Source organism: Theropithecus gelada, chromosome 1 (assembly GCF_003255815.1).
Source record: "Theropithecus gelada isolate Dixy chromosome 1, Tgel_1.0, whole genome shotgun sequence".
Taxonomy (NCBI): Eukaryota; Metazoa; Chordata; class Mammalia; order Primates; family Cercopithecidae; genus Theropithecus; species Theropithecus gelada.
This window is the reverse complement of record NC_037668.1, coordinates 26,733,042-26,751,166: the sequence shown is the minus strand read 5'-3', so window position 1 is coordinate 26,751,166 and position 18,125 is coordinate 26,733,042. Positions and strand designations below refer to the sequence as shown.

Genomic DNA, 18,125 nt, shown 5'->3' with positions numbered 1-18,125 from the left:
CTTTTAGTACTGACATACTGTGTGTGAAAAAGCTTGCTCTGTCTGTCTGTCTCTCTCTCTCTCTCTTCCCAGCTTGTTCAGGATCTCTGTACACAGGAGGTTGCAGATGTAGCCTTAAACTCATCAACAGGGAGAATCTTGATGAGTCTAATAAGAAGCAGCTTCCAATGAGTCACAAGGTTCCCGCCCACCAGAGTCCCTCCCCATGTGCCACCAACCAGCACTTTTGTCATGCTGGGAAAACCTCCCACCCAGACCTTTGCCCAGAGTCCAGGGTCTGTGCCCTAACCCCACAGTCACTGAGAGCCACTGAAGTCCACATAAAACAGACATCTCTTGTTTTCCAGGTACTAAGGGTCATAATCCCTAACTCCAATCACTGGTAACTCCTGAGATCAGAGGAAAACCAGTAACAGCGTGGGAGTTTGGGGAAAGGCATTCCATACCGGATTCTGTGGCCTGCAGATGATATACTGCCTAAGATAAGCAGGTAGGAAATCTGTTGGGAGCCAAAGACTAAATGCAATAAAGTACAGATAATGCTGGGGGCTAGGCATGGTGGCTCACGTGTGTAATCCCAGCACTTTGGGAGGCCAAGGTAGAAGGATCGCTTGAGCCCAGGAGTTCAAGACCAACCTGGGTTACATAACAGATCCCATCTCTACAAAAAAGAAAGAAAAGAGGCCAGGCGCGGAAGCTCACGCCTGTAATCCCAGCACTTTGGGAAGCCAAGGTGGGAGGATCACTTGAAGTCAGGAATTTGAAACCAGCCTGGCCAATATGGTGAAACCCCATCTCTACTAAAAATAAAAAATTAGCTGGGTGTGGTGGCGGGTGCCTGTAATCCCAGCTACTCAGGAGGCTGAGGCATGAGAATCGCTTGAACCTGGGAGGCGGAGGTTGTATTGAGCCAAGATTGCGCCACTGCACTCCAGCCTGGGCGACAGAGCAAGATTCAGTCTCAGGAAAACAAAACAAAACAAAACAAAAAACAAAAGAAAGGAATAAGGGAGGGAGAGAGGGAGGAAGGAAAAGAAAAAATATCCTGGTGTGATGGTGTGTACCTATAGTCCCAGCTACTCAGGAGGTTGAGGCAGGATGATCCCTTGAGCCCAGGAGTGTGCGGTTACATTGAACTATGATGCACTCCAGCCTAGGTAACACTAGACAACAGAGTAAGACTCTATCTCAAAAAACAGGCAAATAAACAAAACAAACAAACCAAAAATCAACATGGGCAACATGGCGAAACCCCATCTCTACAAAAATTAATAATAATAAATAAACAGAAATTAGCTGGAGATGGTGGTCCAGACCTGTAGTCCCTGCTACTCAGGAGGCTGAGGTGGGAGGATAGCTTGAGCCCAGGAGGCGGAGGTTACAGTGGGCAGAGATCCAGCCTAGGTGACAGAGCGAGAACTTGTCTCAAAAAAAAAAAAGAAAAAGAAAAGAAACACACAAAAGATAATGCTGGGGATCAAGTCAAGGACAGGCTTGGTTTGGTTTGGAAAGAGACTCTGTAGAAGGGACAGAAAAGGGTCAAGCGTGGCCCAGAACTGACTGCTGACCCCTCCCACATTCAGGAGTCTGTAACAGCCACCCCAACACCTGATGTCATGGCCAGTAGGGAAGATGAGCTGAGGAACTGTGTGGTATGTGGGGACCAGGCCACAGGCTACCACTTCAACGCGCTGACTTGTGAGGGCTGCAAGGGTTTCTTCAGGTGAGAGTCTCCTCCCCAGTGGAAACAGCAGTCCAAACCAAACTCCCTATCAGTCAGCCTTTACACCCTCGCTGGTGCCTAAGCCTGTCCAGCTACATTACTCCTTTATCTGAGAGTCTAATTACCCTGTGGATGGCAACCTACATCTTGTCAAACACATCACTGTATAAACTGGCGGCATAACAGAGGGAAGGCTAAATGTTTGTCTGATGGACACAGCCCATTAGTCAAGAGCACTTATTATGTACCCACTGCCTGTGAAGCACCTAGCTAGTACTACATCAACTAGGCTTTCCGGAGTGATCCTGTGTTGCCATGGAAATGCTTGAGATGTGTTGGACCCTATCCACCCCTGGGGACCTTTGGGCACAGCTCAGATTAGTCCATTTCACCAGATTCCCAGGTCTTTTAGACCATGTCATCTCAGCCCCTCACCCATCCATGTGTCTGTCCACTGCATCCCAGACTCTAACAACATCTCTGTGTCTCACAGGAGAACAGTCAGCAAAAGCATTGGTCCCACCTGCCCCTTTGCTGGAAGCTGTGAAGTCAGCAAGATTCAGAGGCGCCACTGCCCAGCCTGCAGGTTGCAGAAGTGCTTAGATGCTGGCATGAGGAAAGACAGTGAGTGGCCCCTACATCCCAAGAATGCATTGACCGTGTCTGTTTGCTTTGTCCTTGTTCCCAACAGTGCATTCTCTACATAGCAAGCATAGTACTCTTTTTGAAACTAGTCGGATTATGTCAGTATTCACTCAAGACCTCCAATGGCTCCCCATCTCAAAGTACATGATCTCATGATCTAGCTCTCCCACAACACCTTTCAGACTTTATTATCAGACTCTTCCCCCTTACTCAATCAATTCTAGCTACACTGTCATCCTTAGAAACACCAAGCACACTCTTCTCCAAGGCTTTTCCACTTGCCATTCCCTCTACCTGAAATGCTTTTGTCCTAGATATCCACATGGCTAGCTTTTTTCTTTTCTTTTCTTCTTTTTTTTTTTTTAGATGGAGTCTCACACTCTATAGCCTAGGCTGGAGTGCAGTGGTGCCATCTTGGCTCACTGCAACCTCCGCCTCCTGCGTTCAAGCGATTCTCCTGCCTCAGCCTCCTGCGTAGCTGGGATTACAGGCGTGTGCCACCACGCCCAGCTAATTTTTTGTATTTTTAGTAGAAATGAGCTTTCACCATGTTGGCCACGCTGGTCTCGAACTCCTAGCCTTAGGTGATCTGCCCACCTCTGCCTCCCAAAGTGCTCGGATTATAGGTGTGTTTTTTATTTTCTATCTCTTGAGCATAGTGCCTGTCACCTAGTAGGTGCTCAATAATTGAATTAGTTAATGTTTTCTCTGTACCAAGTAACTGTGCTATGCTCCCAAAGGATGATATAACTGGGGCTCACAGAAGTTAATTTGCCCAAGTTAATTCAACTAAAAACTTGTGCAGGCCAAGCGTGGTGGCTCATGCCTCTAATCCCAGCACTTTTGGAAGGCTGAGCCAAGAGGATTGTTTGAGGCCAGGAATTCGAGACCAGCCTGGTCAACAGAGATGCCCTCTCTAGAAAAAGAAGAAGAAGGAAGAAGTTGTACAGTCAGTATTCAAACTCAAATTTACCTGACTCCCAAAAACTTGCTTTTTCCATATCACACAATTCTCACTGTGGAAGAATGAAAGGAAACTGTAGAAGTCAAAGGATCTTGGTCTGAATTCCAGATCTTGGTTCGATCTTGGATCTTTTGTAGAAGTCAAAAGATTTTGGTTTGAATTCAATCTACATTACTTATTTTGTGACCTTGGTCCTGCCACTGGAATCTAAGCCTGTCTACATTTCTAAAAAATATGACTGGGCTGGGCACGGTGGCTCACACCTGTAATCCCAGCACTTTGGGAGGCTGAGGCAGGCAGATTACCTGAGGTCAGGAGTTCGAGACCAGCCTTACCAATATGATGAAACCCCATCTCTACTAAAAGTACAAAAATTAGCTGGGCGTGATAGCATGCATCTGTAATCCCAGTTACTTGGGAGGCTGAGACAGGAGAATCTCTTGAACTCAGGAGGCGGAGGTTGCAGTGGGCCAAGGTCACGCCATTGCACTCCAGCCTGGGCAACAAGAGTGAAACCCTTTCTCAAAAAAAAAAAATATATATAGATAGATAGATAGATAGATAGATAGATAGATAGATAGATATGAATGATTAGTTAGGCTGGGCATGGTGACTCATGCCTATAATCCCAGCACTTTGGGAGGCCGAGGTGAGTGGATCGCTTGAGGCCAGGAGTTCGAGACCAGCCTGGCCAACACGGTGAAACCCTGTGTCTACTAAAAATACAAAAAAAAAAAGAAAAGAAAAGAAAGAAAACAAGAATTAGCCAGGTGTGGTGGTGGGTGCCTGTAATCCCAGCTACTCCAGAGGCTGAGGCAGGGAGAATTGCTTGAACCCAGGGGGTGGAGGTTGCAGTGAGCCAAGACTGCTCCATTGCACTCCAGCCTGGGCGACTGAGTGAGAGACTCCATCTCAAAACAAAATAAAACAGACAAATATATATATATATATATATATATGATTAATACCAGCCCTGCCTATCCTGGGGTTGTTTCATTCAGTGGGATTTAACCTCAGAAGTTTTGAAATTTGCTAAAACACCAGGTAAGTGTTTATTTGAAAGGATTATTTGATTATTTTTGAAGGATCATTTAAAATATCACATAAGGTGATGCTCTAGATATCAAGACCCTTCCCTCTACACTGTTTCCCCAAAAGCCCTCGCACCTTTCCTCACATCTTTCCTACTTTCCTCGCCACCCTTCCCTTCTCTCCCATGGTGCAGTTTTCTGCTGTAGTTCTTCACAGGTTGGCGGAAGTGTATAGGAACCCCCTGCCTCCTGGAGCCTCTAGGACTTTAGCCAAGCCCAAGAAAACCTCAGGAATTCCCCCATTCCCCCCATCCTTCGTTGTGCAGGGTGGCTGAGGGGCCCCAGATCAGGGACCAGCAGAGAGAAGTGCTCTGCTGGTCTCAACAGCTTTGTCATGATCTCTTGCCCTGCACAGTGATACTGTCGGCAGAAGCCCTGGCATTGCGGCGAGCAAAGCAGGCCCAGCGGCGGGCACAGCAAACACCTATGCAACTGAGTAATGAGCAAGAAGAGTTGATCCAGACACTCCTGGGGGCCCACACCCGCCACATGGGCACCATGTTTGAACAGTTTGTGCAGTTTAGGGTGAGCACCGACAGGATTTGGGTTGGAATACAACGAAAAGGGCACCCAAAAAGGCGGGTCTGAGAGAAAGGGGTATATGCCATGCACCAATACTGAGGATGGATCTCCAGAACCCCAGCCTTAAGCAGGCTTCTCAGCTAGGAACTCTTCCAAGATAAGGCTGGCGAGGCCTGAAGGAGGGCCCTAGGGCCAGGGCCTCTAGCTAATGTTCTGATCGTTGCAGCCTCCAGCTCATCTGTTCATCCATCACCAGCCCTTGCCCACCCTGGCGCCTGTGCTGCCTCTGGTCACACACTTCGCAGACGTCAACACTTTCATGGTACAGCAAGTCATCAAGTTTACCAAGGACCTGCCTGTCTTCCGGTGAGTGACCTCCCCTCATCTTTCAGGAGGCAAACACTTCAGCAAGTTGTATATCCACCCCGAAAAGTCACTGACAACAAATTAACACGTGCCTCAGCCTTTCCAAGCATTAGGTCTTGAATTCCCAGCTTTGTTTTTAACTGTGCCAATCAGAATTGGGAGTTCTCCTCCATCTCTGAAGTACAGGCTTGCATCTAAAGTGCCCTTGAGGTGCCGCGCAGTGGTTCACACCAGTAATCCCAGCACTTTGGGAGCTGGAGGCCGGCAGATCCCTTGAGTCCAGAAGTTTGAGACCAGCCTCAGCAACATGACAAAACCCCATCTCTACAAAAAATACAAAAATTAGCTGGGCATGATGGTGGGTGCCTGTAGTCCCAGCTACTTGGGAGGCTGAAGTGGAAGGATCACTTGAGTCCAGGAGGTTGAGGCTGCAGTGAGCCGAGATAGCACCGCTGTACTCCAGCCTGGGTGACAGAGTGAGACTCTGTCTCAAAAAATGAAAGCTAAAAATAATAATAATAGGCCAGGCACAGTGGCTCATGCCTGTAATCCCAGCACTTCGAGAGGCCAAGGCGGGTGGATCACTTGAGCTCAGGAATTTGAGATCAGCCTGGCCAACATGGTAAAATCCGTCTCTACTAAAAATACAAAACTCAGCTGGGTGTGGTGGTGTGTATCTATAATCCCAGCCTCTCAGGAGGCTGAGGCAGAAAAATCACTTGAACCTAGGAAGAGGTTTGCTGTAGCTGAGATCAGGCCACTACACTCCAGCCTGGGTGACAGAGCAACACTCTGTCTCAAAAATTAATTAATTAATAAGAATAATGATAAAGTGCCCTTGTCGGCTGGGCACAGTGGCTCACACCTATAATCCCAGCACTTTGGAAGGCCAAGGCAGGAGGATTGCTTGAGCCCAGGAGTTCGAGACCAGCCTGGGCAACATAGTAAGACCCCATCTTTACAAAAAATAAAAATAAATAAACAAAAAATTAAAAAGTGGGCCAGGCGCGATGGCTTGCACCTGTAATCCCAGCACTTTGAGAGGCCAAGGCAGGTGGATCACCTGAGGTCAGTAGTTGGACACCAGCCTGGCCAACATGGTGAAAACCCATCTCTACTAAAAATACAAAAAATTAGCCAGACATGGAGGCACATGCCTATAATCCCAGATACTTGGGAGGCTGAGGCAGGAGAATTGCTTGAACCAGGGAGGCAGAGGTTGCAGTGAGCAGAGATCGTGCCATTGCACTCCAGCCAGGGTGACAGAGCAAGACTCTGTCTAAAAAAAAAAAAAATTGAAAAGTGCCCTTGTTTCCTGCTTTCCACAGTTCTCTGCCCATTGAAGACCAGATCTCCCTTCTCAAGGGAGCAGCTGTGGAAATCTGTCATATCGTACTCAATACTACTTTCTGTCTCCAAACACAAAACTTCCTCTGCGGGCCTCTTCGCTACACAATTGAAGACGCAGCCCGTGGTGAGATGGTGCTAGAGCAGTAGGGGGCATGTGTCCTCATGGTACAGTATGTGGTCAGGTGACCTAGAGGCTCCTAATCTTAGTATCTCCCACAGTGGGGTTCCAGGTAGAGTTTTTGGAGTTGCTCTTTCACTTCCATGGAACACTACGAAAACTGCAGCTCCAGGAGCCTGAGTATGTGCTCTTGGCTGCCATGGCCCTCTTCTCTCCTGGTGAGCATCTCCCAAAGCCCAGAGCCTTTTGCTGCACCACCTCTGCCCAAACATTCAGCTCCTTGAGTCCATCCACCCCAGGCCTTCTAGCCTAGCTGTCAAACCTGCAGACTAGGTTAGGCCTTCTAGCCTAGCTGTCAAACCTCCCAGCCTCGGTCCCTGGGGCACCATGCAGGCCCACCCCTGCCACCCACCTTGTCCTTCCCAGCTCCCTATCTTACAGACCGACCTGGAGTTACCCAGAGACATGAGATTGATCAGCTGCAAGAGGAGATGGCACTGACTCTGCAAAGCTACATCAAGGGCCAGCAGCAAAGGCCCCGGGATCGGTACGGTGGGACACTGAGGGCTTGGAGGCCACACCAGGGCAGGAAGGGGTTGGCGAACCATTGAGCATGGGAGGAATGTTTTTTACTGTCCTTTCCTTAGTGAATTCAGGTATCTTGGGGTCTAGTCCTTCCCCCTGGCCATCCCTGTCTCACATCGTTTCAGCCTCCAAATTACTGAATTTGGATACTGCTGTTTCATCTCACTTTTTCCAGATTTTTTTTTCTTTTTATTCAGTACAGATGCAAAGTAGTAGCTCAGAGGCTCTGGGTAATAGCATTCCTGAGATTGATGACATCCATCACCTCACTAGTCCAACTTCTCCAGACTAATGCAGGCATTTCTCTTCCCTTGGCCTTTCCTCTCCTCGCCATTGGGCCAATTCCTTTGATTTTTCATTTCCCTTGAAGTTATGGCAATTCACAGTTTCATGGCCAAAGCCAGTTCCAGGTTCAATAGTCTGTGATTTATCCAGGCTCTGAGGTATGCACCGCTTCTGTTTTGCTCATTCCTCCAAGAGCTAGTTTGGCCAGAAAGGGGATGCTTTATACCATAGAACACATCCACCTTCTAGAACCTGCTCTAGAAGGCCAGGCCCTCAGATTCCACACAGTTGGAGTTCTGCCCAAGTCTGGAACTTTCTTCACACGTGGCCCTCAGAGCTCTGGGTTCAGAAAAAACTGAGCACGGTGAGAGAAGACAGTGTCAGACTGAGGCCCCCTGGAGGACCTTTGGAACCTCTGATCATCTGTCATACCAGAGCATGATTTTCTCTAATGTTCAGACCTGGCTTCACTGAGGAATAGTTCAGGGGATCAGGGCTTCAAGACAAGACTCCCAACTGCCTTATTTCCCTCCTGTTTTCCTGGCAACCCCACTACTTCCTCCAAAGGTTTCTGTATGCGAAGTTGCTGGGCCTGCTGGCTGAGCTCCGGAGCATTAATGAGGCCTACGGGTACCAAATCCAGCACATCCAGGGCCTGTCTGCCATGATGCCACTGCTCCAGGAGATCTGCAGCTGAGACCAGGCTCACTTCCTTCCCCAGCTCACCTGGGACACCCTGGATACACTGGAGCGGGGAAATGCTGGGACCAAAGATTGGGCCGGGTTCAAAGGGAGCCCAGTGGTTGCAATGAAAGACTAAAGCAATAACTGCCTCTTCATGCGGTCATGGGGATAGTGGGGTTGGCCATAGGAACAAAGTTGTTCTCTGGAAGCACAGAAGATGGGAAGGAGGAAGCCTCAGGGCTAAGAGGTAAAGAAGCTCCTTCTGGGAATGGGTGGGCCCTACTTTCTGAGACCAAATATCTAGCCCTTCAGCTCTACTTTCCCAGCCTTGGGAGACTCTGGGATGGAAAACAGGATGGTCAGCTAATCCCATGCAGGATTAACCAAAGGGAAAGGAAGAAGGAAGCCTGGAGGCAAGGAGTGCCAGGGGGAATTCAGCCATACCCCTTAATCCTTTCCCCTAGTCCAGAGCCACAGGAGCATCGGGAAGGTGATATTGGGGCTGGTAGCAGAGGGGCGATCCTCAAACCTCTGCCTCATCAACTGCCCCTGTGGCAGCTCCAGTTCTGAGGAGGGCATGGTCCTATCCACCACTCTGCTCCTGGGTCCTAGAGGTCACCCAGCAAGGTGGGCTCTGGAGAGGGGCCTAGTCTCTGGCCCTAGGGCACCTGACTCAGAGGTTCCAGCTGCTGTGGGGGCTGGCTCTGGACAACCTCAGCCCACAGTGATGCTGAAGCCACAATGGAATCTGTTGCGCCAGTGATTGAGGAAGGCTCCAAGGGCTAGGGTGACAGGCAGAGGGGGCATCTTCTTCTCCAGCACAGCACCTACACACCAGTTACTATCCACCAAGCCTGTTGGGGGAGAGAATACCCACTAGGTTATTTAACAGGGATTGGAGGAAATAGTCACCAGAAATAAGGTAAAGTTTCCCTCCCTCTGCATTCCCCATTCCTCAGCATAGCCAAATGTCTCCCAATAACCCTCACCTCTAAACACCATGTTGGCCTGGGGCAGAGTCAGGTGGTAACCAAAGGAGAATGTTGTGTCTTGTAGCCTTGTGTTTGCCTCAAACTCCACTCCAACCTGAACCTGAGAACCATGGGCAAGGATGAGAGAGAGATCAGTATCAGTGAAGACCAGAAGGGTCCTGACGGGGGATCAGCAGAATGAAGGCATACATGGAAATATATACACAGCGTGGTAGGAAGAAAAATAGGTCAGCAGGGCGATAGAGGTCCAGATGAGCAAAAGTTCACGACTGACTTGCTGATGAGGAGGGGAGTGAGATCAGAGGTCTCACCTGTTCATTTGCCCTGTGGTAGTAACTTGCATGGGCCCCGCCTGATCCCACATTCAATGTAGCTACCCAGTGTACAGCTGTAAAATCCAAAGTACAGAGGGGAAGGAGTGTTAACTGTAGTATGACACAGGCCAGGAACCCCAGAAAAGTTCAGAATTTCCCCCCCTACCCACCACTACTTCACTTCGCCCCATACCGGAGTACTTCCCAGCCAGTGTCAAGATGGCCCCCTCTTCGCCTGGCCGCCGGTGATAAACTAGCTCTCCTCCCAGCACCAGCCGATGAGTGAGGCTCTGCAGGAAGTGAGCAACCATGATCACTGTGGGGGAACGGGGAGACATAGAGTCAGTCATAGAGACAACACCCAGACCTGCTCCCTCACCCCCAATAACCGCCACCCCAGCATGCCCAAGAAGTTCCTTTTCTACACTCCAAACTGTAGAGAAGATGAAGAGGCATAGTAACATTAGCAAATGGGCAGCCAAGATAAAAAGAACCCTGTCCCAGTTCCTCACCCGACTCCCCAATCAGGTCAGGATTTCCTAGGGTCAAAGTGGCTGTGTAGTCATCTCCCCGATACTCGCCATCAAACTGCCATGTCAAGAACTTGGCCTGCTGCGTCTGAATGGCAAGAGCAAGAAGTAAAATCTCCCTCCCTCTTTATGATCATTATTGACTCTGCTCCTCCTTCCAAGCCCTCAGAGCAGGAAATCCATGAAGGAGAGAGGAAGTGCCTCAGGGGACGGAGGCAGGAATTGTGGTCACCTGGAAGACAGCCTTAGCTCGGAGCCGCTCTGCCAAGAGGATCAAGACCTGGGCGTTCAGGCTGCCACTGCTGTCCATATCCCCTACCACAGTGGGGAACACCTGTGGAAGGGTATACACAGTAGTAAGGCTGAGCCGGATGGCATCACTCAGCCTAAACCCAAATATAGAACTTCATTAAGAGTGCACAGCGCCCCCTGGTGGAGTCACAAAGACACACTCTGGGCTCTTCACAGAAAATGTTTCTCTACCCTCTCCCATTCAGAAGAGACACAAAAGTGAGGTTACGGCCCATTCCTCCCCATAACACACACAATTCCTCTTCCTCCAGACCTGGGTCCCAGATTGGCTTTTAGAGAGATGACCCAGGTGTGTGGAGCCCTCACCTCAGTGGGACTGAGCTGCCAATCCCCTGCATAGGCCGCATGGAGGTGATATCCCGGCAAGCCCAGGGCACTCATGTGTATAGTGTGAGCCACCTGAGGAAAGAGGAGTCAGTGGAGAAAAGCGCATTCCTGCTCCACCTCAATCCCTTATCCCACCCTTAATCTTTTCCCCATTCAGAGGGCCTCTCACGAATCCCAAATATTCCAACATATACAGAGAGGGTGATTGGATTAAAAGCAACAAGTCCCACAGGCAGGGAGGTAAAGAGAACCCCACATCCTCCCTCATTTGTCCCACATAGACTGGCTAGGGCTGGAGTACAAAGGAAAGGAGAAGATGATCCAGGGACAGGAAAGGGGGAATAGTAAGGAGGGGCCAGAGAAGTGGGAGCACCTGGAAATGGCTGCTCAGAACCTTGTTGACAACGAGCTTCACGCCCTCCATCTGTGCTGGGAATACATCTGAAGGGGGTAGGGGAAGGGAAGGAATAAGCACAGACAAAGAACCACTACCCCAAAAGGTAGTCTCCCCTTTCAATTCCACAGGGAACACTTTGGAGGAATTAACCTCCTTTCAAGTCCTGCAATGAAATGCTCCACTTCATTTGGGCACCTGATCCTCCCTGATGCTGCATGCCCCAGCTGTGATCTCCCCTTTCCTGCTCCTATCGCCGGACATCCAGCATTCAAGACCTTCCACTCCTCTGCCCCTTCATCTTGAGACACCCCAATGCCAAGTTCTCACCTTTGCATAGCCGGTGCAGCTCATCGAAGCTCCCAGGGTTGGGCAGGGGTTCCTCTCGGCGGGGGCTCCGGCGGGGCCAAGTCCCCATTGGTGCCAGGCCCAATGTGTTCCCCATTTTAGTCCAGAGGACGGGGAAGGGCCGGGGTTAGCCTGTGAAAGGACGCTATTGTCCCTTTACCCTCCAACGGGCCCCACCCCCCATTATCCAGCTCCCTTGTCTCAGAAACTTCCACATGGTCCGACGCTAGACCTGGAACAGGAAGAGTAGGGAAGGAGAGCACTCATGGAGAGACAACCCTAGGCACACTCCCGCCCCATCTTTGATCTCTCACCCCCACCTGTCACCCTTGTCCTCTCTCCCTTTCTCTGATCCTAGCCCCCACCACAGACCTCACCTAGCTCCCTAGTCTCTCTACTCTTGATTCCCAGGCCCCAAGACCAGGCCTGCAATGGTGCAGTATCCCTTACCATCTCAGACCATCATGCTGCCCCTTTCCCCCCGGCACACCCCGGTCATCTTGATGGGGGCAGCCATCTTGAGTGATGGCAGAACTGCAGCTTCACGCTGCATTCTTAGCGTGGCCATGAGCGCCATCTTTGAATCTGGCAAAGAAAGCTGTCAAAGACCCAACCCACCCCTGACTGGGCCCCGCCCAATCAATGAAATTAAAAAAAAAAAAAAAGCCTCGCTATCTGCCATGAGCCAATGGAAAGGGAGGAAGAAAATGAGTGGCAGGTGTGACGGCCCAAGAGCTTCAACCCTGGAGCTGCAGAGGCGGGCAGGCCTTGATTGGTGGCCCCTTAGACTTAAGTGGAAGGCTTTAGATCACTAGGCCTCTCCAAGGTCGGGAAAAAATTTGTGAGCGTGCAAGACACTAGAGGGAGCATCTTGTAGCTTGGGCCACTGAAGCTCCTTCCCCCCGTGTAGTTTCACCACCCTTGAGAAAAGTGAAACTACAGCTTGTAGACTGGCTTTGTGTGAAGGGTGGCAGAAATAACCATTATGAAGACTTCTTTGGAAACCTGGTTCATTTCTATCGCTCCCCTCTTCCCAAAGAGCCCATGGGAAATCCTCCTCACAGCCCTCCACAGCACACCTCCAAATGAGTACTACTCATTAAACGCAGCACTGCCTAGAACAGGGACCCACCCTTCTCTTCTGGAGGTCTACATCTCTCGAAGTCCCCACTCTTGCCCACTTGGTGGAATGGAAACGGGTGTGAGAGTTTGGCGCAGAGCAGTAAGTTCTAGCAGAACTATTCGCTGAAAGAGCTGCTCTCTGTATTTAACCTTTCCTTCCCTGAGTCCCCAGGCAGAGTTGGCAAATAAAATCTAGGAATATGGATCCTGACCCCCAAATGCACTCCATCCCAGGACCGGGGCAAGCCAAAGGGCTGACCTCAAGCACTAAGCGCTCCACAGGGGAATAATTGAAGATGGAGTAAGATTTCTTGGTCTTGGAGGGTGAAGGGTGGGAGGAGGGAGAAGATCAGGAAAAATAACTAATGGATATTAGGCTTAATACCTGGGTGATGAAATAATCTGTACAACAAATCCGCATGACACAAATTTATGTATGTAACAAACCTGCACATATAGGCTGGGTGCGGTGGCTCACGCCTGTAATCCTAGCACTTTGGGAGGCCGAGGTGGGCAGATCACCTGAGGTCGGGAGTTCAAGACCAGCCTGACCAACATGGAGAAACCCCGTCTCTACTGAAAGTACAAAATTACCCAGGCGTGGTGTTGTATGCCTGTAATCCCAGCTACTTGGGAGGCTGAGGCAGGAGAATCGCTTGAACCCAGGAGACAGAGGTCGCAGTGAGCCAAGATCATGTCATTGCACTCCAGCCTGAGCAACAAGAGCAAAACTCCGTCTCAGGAAAACAAACAAACAAAAAAACCTGCACATATACTTCTGAATTTAAAACAAAAGTTAAAAAACAAAGATTTCTTGGTCTTTGGTCACTACCTCCCTCATTAGCTCTGCGCCTCCACTCTCACCTCTCAGGAATGTTCCATATACTCAGGGAGTATGCTTGGTGGGGCAAAAGGGTGAAAGATACAAATGCTTCTGATATCTATTTAACTGATTTCACCCAAATGCTTTGAACCTGAGAATGTACCTATCCCCCTCCCCTACCCCCAACAGGAGTGAGACAAGGGCCAGGGCTATTGCCCCTGCTGACTCAGTATTGGCTGATCACTGCCTAGAACTGATAAGGTGATCAAATGACCAGGCACCTTCAACCTTTACCCTGGCAGAAGCCTCTTGTTCACCCCTTTTCCTGCCAGAGCCCTCCATTGGGAGGGGATGGGCGGAAGCTGTTTTCTGAATTTGTTTTACTGGGGGTAGGGTATGTTCACTGATCAGCATCCAGGTCATTCTGGGCTCTCCTGTTTTCTCCCCATCTCATTACACATTAACTCAAAAATGGACAAAATCATTTACACTTGCCTCTTACCCGACCCTCATTTTCGTAACCCCCATAGCCCTCAACCCTGTCCCTGATTTCAATTCCTTTCTCCTTTCTTCTGTTCCCCAATATCTCTCTGCCAAATTGCAGTAAAGTGGGATAAGGTTGAGAGATGAGATCTACCCACAATGGAATAAAGATACCATGAGCTTTCCACGGTATGATGGGTTGATGGTATTCCATGGGTTGATATATCAGAGCTTTCCAGAGAAGTAACTTGGAATCCTGCTTCCTGCTGCATTCAAGTCCAAGAACCTCAGATCTCAAAAGAATGAACCTCAAATATACCTGAAGTGTACCCTCTTAGCCTCCACTAAGGGCTGTACCCCCTGCCTCTCACCCCATCACCATAAGTCTTCCATGTGCTTGTCCTCTCCTCCCCCATCTGTCCAACTTGTTTATCCTAACATAATCCCTGTCCCACTGGACCCATCATAGTTCCTGTCACCTGACAGGGGGTGGGTAAACAGACAGGTATATAGCCCCTACCTCTCCAGCCAGGGCAGGCACAGACGCCAAGGACAGAGACGCTGACTAGGTAAGATAAAGAGGCAAGAGGTGTGAGCAGCATCCAAAGAGGCTTGGGCTTCAGTTATGGAGAGGGAGAGAGCCAGGTTGAAATGGGCAGCAGGTAGGGAGATCTCTGGGGAGGAGCTGAAGCCCATTTGGCTTCAGTGTCCCCCCCAACCCCCACCACCCTCTTCCTAGGCCGCTTTCCCCACTGTCACCAACATGAAGCTGCTTGCAGCAACTGTGCTGCTCCTCACCATCTGCAGCCTTGAAGGTGGGTGTGATATGGAGAGGGGGCCAAAAGGGAGAATGTGCTGGCGGTTATAGCTACCTATCTGCCTATGCTCTTATATCCAGGTCTGGCAACTAGAGGGCTTAAAAGGAAGATCATTCCCTATCTAAAGCCCAGAAAGCCCATCCAAAGATCTGACTGGACACCTTTTTGGGGAGGGGGCGGAGAGCTGGGGTGGGTACTGGCAGAGGTATGGCAAGAGGCCAAGATTCATTGCTGTGGACCCAGCTGAAAAGAGTGTGTGTGTGTGTGTGCAGGAGCTTTGGTTCGGAGACAGGCAGAGGAACCAAGTGTGGAGACCCTGGTTTCTCAGTACTTCCAGACTGTGACTGACTACGGCAAGGACCTGATGGAGAAGGTCAAGAGCCCAGAGCTTCAGGCCCAGGCCAAGTAAGTCTAAGGGCAAGGAGTTCAGGGGCTGTGGAACTGTGGAAAGGAAGAAGGGACGATGAGAGGCCCCACAGAAGACTGAACCCAGGGGTGGGGATTAGGGCAGATTAGGCTTAAATTGGAGAGAAAAAGTCCTTCGTTGCCCAAAGATCCCACACGTTTCTTAGATAGAGAGGAACAGCAAGAACTGGGCCTTGAATTTCAGTCTCTAGGGTCTGTTCCTCTACCCAGCAAAGGTCTTGGCTCTACTCCCACCTAGGGGCTTTGCCATGCGATGGACCAGGCACTAGAGTTTGGGGACCTGAGTCAGTCTGCTCTGACCTCCCACCATGACCGAGGCCCCTGCCAGTGCCTAGGGTCCCTCAAATTAAACTCTAATCCCCTCACCTATCCAGGGCTTACTTTGAAAAGTCAAAGGAGCAGCTGACACCTCTGGTCAAGAAGGCTGGAACGGATCTGGTTAACTTCTTGAGCTATTTCGTGGAACTTAGAACGCAGCCTGCCACCCAGTGAGGTGTCCAGACCATTGTCTTCCAACCCCAGCTGGCCTCTAGAACACCCACTGGCCAGGCCTGGAGCTCCTCTCCCTACCCACTCTTTGCTACAATAAATGCTGAATGAATCCAGCTCTGAGCCTGGTATGTTTGGGGGACTGGGAAAAGTAGGGGAGTAGGGGAGGAGAAGAGGAAGGAAAAGGAAAAGTCTGCTTCTAGAAGGAGAGAAGTTTGGGTGTGGAGGAGTGAAGAAAAGATTGAAGACACAACTGATGAAAATGACAGGGGGAGGGTGCCATGATTCTTCTCCAAACCCAAAGAGTCTCCTACGGGCTGGGCATGACTCTGCAAGAGAACACTAAAGAGGCTTTGCGTTGCACACGGAACTAGGAGAGGAAGGAAGAATTCACAAACTGAATCCCTCGATTTCTGGATGTCATAGAAAATGAGGGTACCCTGGTGGGGTGCAGTGGCTCACGCCTGTAATCTCTGCACTTTGGTAGGCCAAGGCAGGTGGATCACTTGAGATCAGGAGTTCCAGACCAGCCTGGCCAACATGGTAAAACCCCGTCTCTACTGAAAATACAAAAATTAGCCGGGTGTGGTAGCACGTGCCTGTAATCCCAGCTACTTGGGAGGCTGAGGCAGGAGAATCACTTGAACCCAGGAGGCAGAGGTTGCAGTGAGCTGAGATCGTGCCACTGCACTCCAGCCTGGGTGACAGAGTGAGACTCCATCTCAAAAAAAAAAAAAGAAGAAGAAGAAAAGAAAAAAAGAAAACGAGGGTACCCCTCAGAATTTCCTCTTAGTCATTCTATGAAGAAAAGAAAGCTTCCCAAGGTATCAACCAAGACCCTCGTTTCCCTTCTGAGCCAGGGCAACACTGTGTTTCCCCCTTTCCCACAATAAAAGACTCAAGTTTGCTCCTCTCCCTGGAAGTGCTCTAATTTCTCCATTTAAAACCTCTTGTCTAGGCCAGGTACCGAGGCTCACACCTGTAATCCCAGCACTTTGGAAGGCTGAGGTGGGAGAATCACTTGAGGCCAGGAGTTAGAGACCAGATTGAGAAACACAATGAGACCCCCTAATATATTTTTTTAAATTAAAAACAAAAGTCCAGCTGGGTGCAGTGGCTCACACCTGTAATCCCAGCACTTTGGGAGGCCGAGGTGGGCAGATCACCTGAGGTCAGGAGTTCGAGATCAGCCTGGGTAACACGGTGAAACCCCCTCTCTACCAAAAATACAAAAATTACCCGGGAGTGTTGGCACATGCCTATAATCCCGGTTACTCAAGAGGCTGAGGCAGGAGAATCGCTTGAACCTGGGAGGTGGAGGTTGCAGTGAGTCGAGATCGTGTCATTGCACTCCAGCCTGGGCACCAAGAGTGAATCTCTGTCCCAACAAACAAACAAACAAAAAACAAAACAAAAAAAAAACAAACAAAAAACCTCTTATCTAGACACTGCCTGTGGAAGACCCATTCCAAGCCTCTCCTCCACCGCTACCCAGGCACTATTTATAGAACTGGCCTGGTAGCCATCTTGGAGCCTGGAACTAGTAGCTGTGGTAGCCATTTAAAGGCCTGGCAAGTATCCAATTTGGTGGACATGTGGGACTAGAAAAACTTTGGGAGCTGTGATACCTGGATTAAATGAAAATGGAATGGAAATCAGTCTGGGTTGATGGGAAGAGACTTACAATCCCAAGAGGCAGAGCAAGGGAAAATGAAACATTTTCCGATAAAATTTTATTCCCACTTTATCTTTAAAAGAGTTACTTCCAGGTCAGGCTTGGTGGCTCACACCTGTAATCCCAGCATTTTGGGAGGCCAAGGCGGGCAGATCATAAGGTCAAGAGATCAAGACCATCCTGGCCAACATAGTGAAACCCCATCTCTACTGAAAATACAAAAAAAAATTAGCTGGGCATGGTGGTGCTTGTAGTCCTAGCTACTCGGGAGGCTGAGGCACAAGAATCACTTGAACCTGGGAGGGAAAGGTTGCACTGAGCCGAGACTGCGCCACTGCACTGTAGGCTGGCAACAGAGGGAGACTCCATCTCAAACAAAAAAAAAAAGAAAAAAAAGAAAAAGTTACGGCCGGGCGTGGTGGCTCAAGCCTGTAATCCCAGCACTTTGGGAGGCCGAGACGGGTGGATCACGAGGTCAGGAGATCGAGACCATCCTGGCTAACACGGTGAAACCCCATCTCTACTAAAAAATACAAAAAACTAGCTGGGCGAGGTGGCGGGCGCCTGTAGTCCCAGCTACTCGGGAGGCTGAGGCAGGAGAATGGCGTGAACCCGGGAGGCGGAGCTTGCAGTGAGCTGAGATCCGGCCACTGCCCTCCAGCCTGGTCGACAGAGCGAGACTCCGTCTCAAAAAAAAAAAAAAAGACAAGAAAGAAAGTTTTTTATTAAAAAAAAAAAA

The 18,125-nt window shown here is 49.8% G+C and overlaps 3 protein-coding genes across 16 annotated transcripts; 2 read left to right on the top strand and 1 right to left on the bottom strand.

Annotated features, from left to right (window-relative positions):
- The first annotated feature begins 228 nt into the window (after positions 1-228).
- On the top strand, positions 229-8,477 carry NR1I3 (nuclear receptor subfamily 1 group I member 3). Of its 9 annotated transcripts, none has more exons than XM_025395865.1 (9): positions 229-490; positions 1,584-1,723; positions 2,217-2,347; positions 4,779-4,948; positions 5,172-5,311; positions 6,640-6,785; positions 6,881-6,997; positions 7,206-7,326; positions 8,371-8,477. In XM_025395865.1, the coding sequence occupies exons 2-9, from the start codon at positions 1,617-1,619 to the stop codon at positions 8,459-8,461; spliced, it is 1,023 nt and encodes a 340-aa protein (XP_025251650.1). In that variant the 5' UTR covers positions 229-490; positions 1,584-1,616; the 3' UTR covers positions 8,462-8,477. The 9 variants fall into 9 exon arrangements, with proteins under 9 accessions (XP_025251650.1, XP_025251660.1, XP_025251622.1 ...); XM_025395875.1 differs by having other exon boundaries at positions 6,869-6,997; positions 7,221-7,326; XM_025395837.1 differs by having other exon boundaries at positions 8,217-8,474.
- On the bottom strand, positions 7,394-12,198 carry TOMM40L (translocase of outer mitochondrial membrane 40 like). 5 transcript variants are annotated; one of them, XM_025395917.1, is made up of 10 exons: positions 12,001-12,198; positions 11,533-11,782; positions 11,182-11,249; positions 10,788-10,880; positions 10,402-10,503; positions 10,152-10,257; positions 9,833-9,955; positions 9,637-9,713; positions 9,323-9,425; positions 7,394-9,187 (listed from the first exon to the last, which is right to left on the bottom strand). In XM_025395917.1, the coding sequence occupies exons 2-10, from the start codon at positions 11,645-11,647 to the stop codon at positions 9,048-9,050; spliced, it is 927 nt and encodes a 308-aa protein (XP_025251702.1). In that variant the 5' UTR covers positions 11,648-11,782; positions 12,001-12,198; the 3' UTR covers positions 7,394-9,047. The 5 variants fall into 5 exon arrangements, with proteins under 5 accessions (XP_025251702.1, XP_025251733.1, XP_025251744.1 ...); XM_025395927.1 differs by having other exon boundaries at positions 7,517-9,187; positions 11,533-11,682; XM_025395948.1 differs by lacking the exon at positions 10,402-10,503.
- A 2,312-nt stretch (positions 12,199-14,510) lies between these two features.
- Positions 14,511-15,827, top strand: APOA2 (apolipoprotein A2). Of its 2 annotated transcripts, none has more exons than XM_025354655.1 (4): positions 14,511-14,547; positions 14,718-14,793; positions 15,069-15,201; positions 15,597-15,827. In XM_025354655.1, the coding sequence occupies exons 2-4, from the start codon at positions 14,742-14,744 to the stop codon at positions 15,712-15,714; spliced, it is 303 nt and encodes a 100-aa protein (XP_025210440.1). In that variant the 5' UTR covers positions 14,511-14,547; positions 14,718-14,741; the 3' UTR covers positions 15,715-15,827. The 2 variants fall into 2 exon arrangements, with proteins under 2 accessions (XP_025210440.1, XP_025210447.1); XM_025354662.1 differs by having other exon boundaries at positions 14,527-14,640.
- Positions 15,828-18,125: the final 2,298 nt, after the last annotated feature.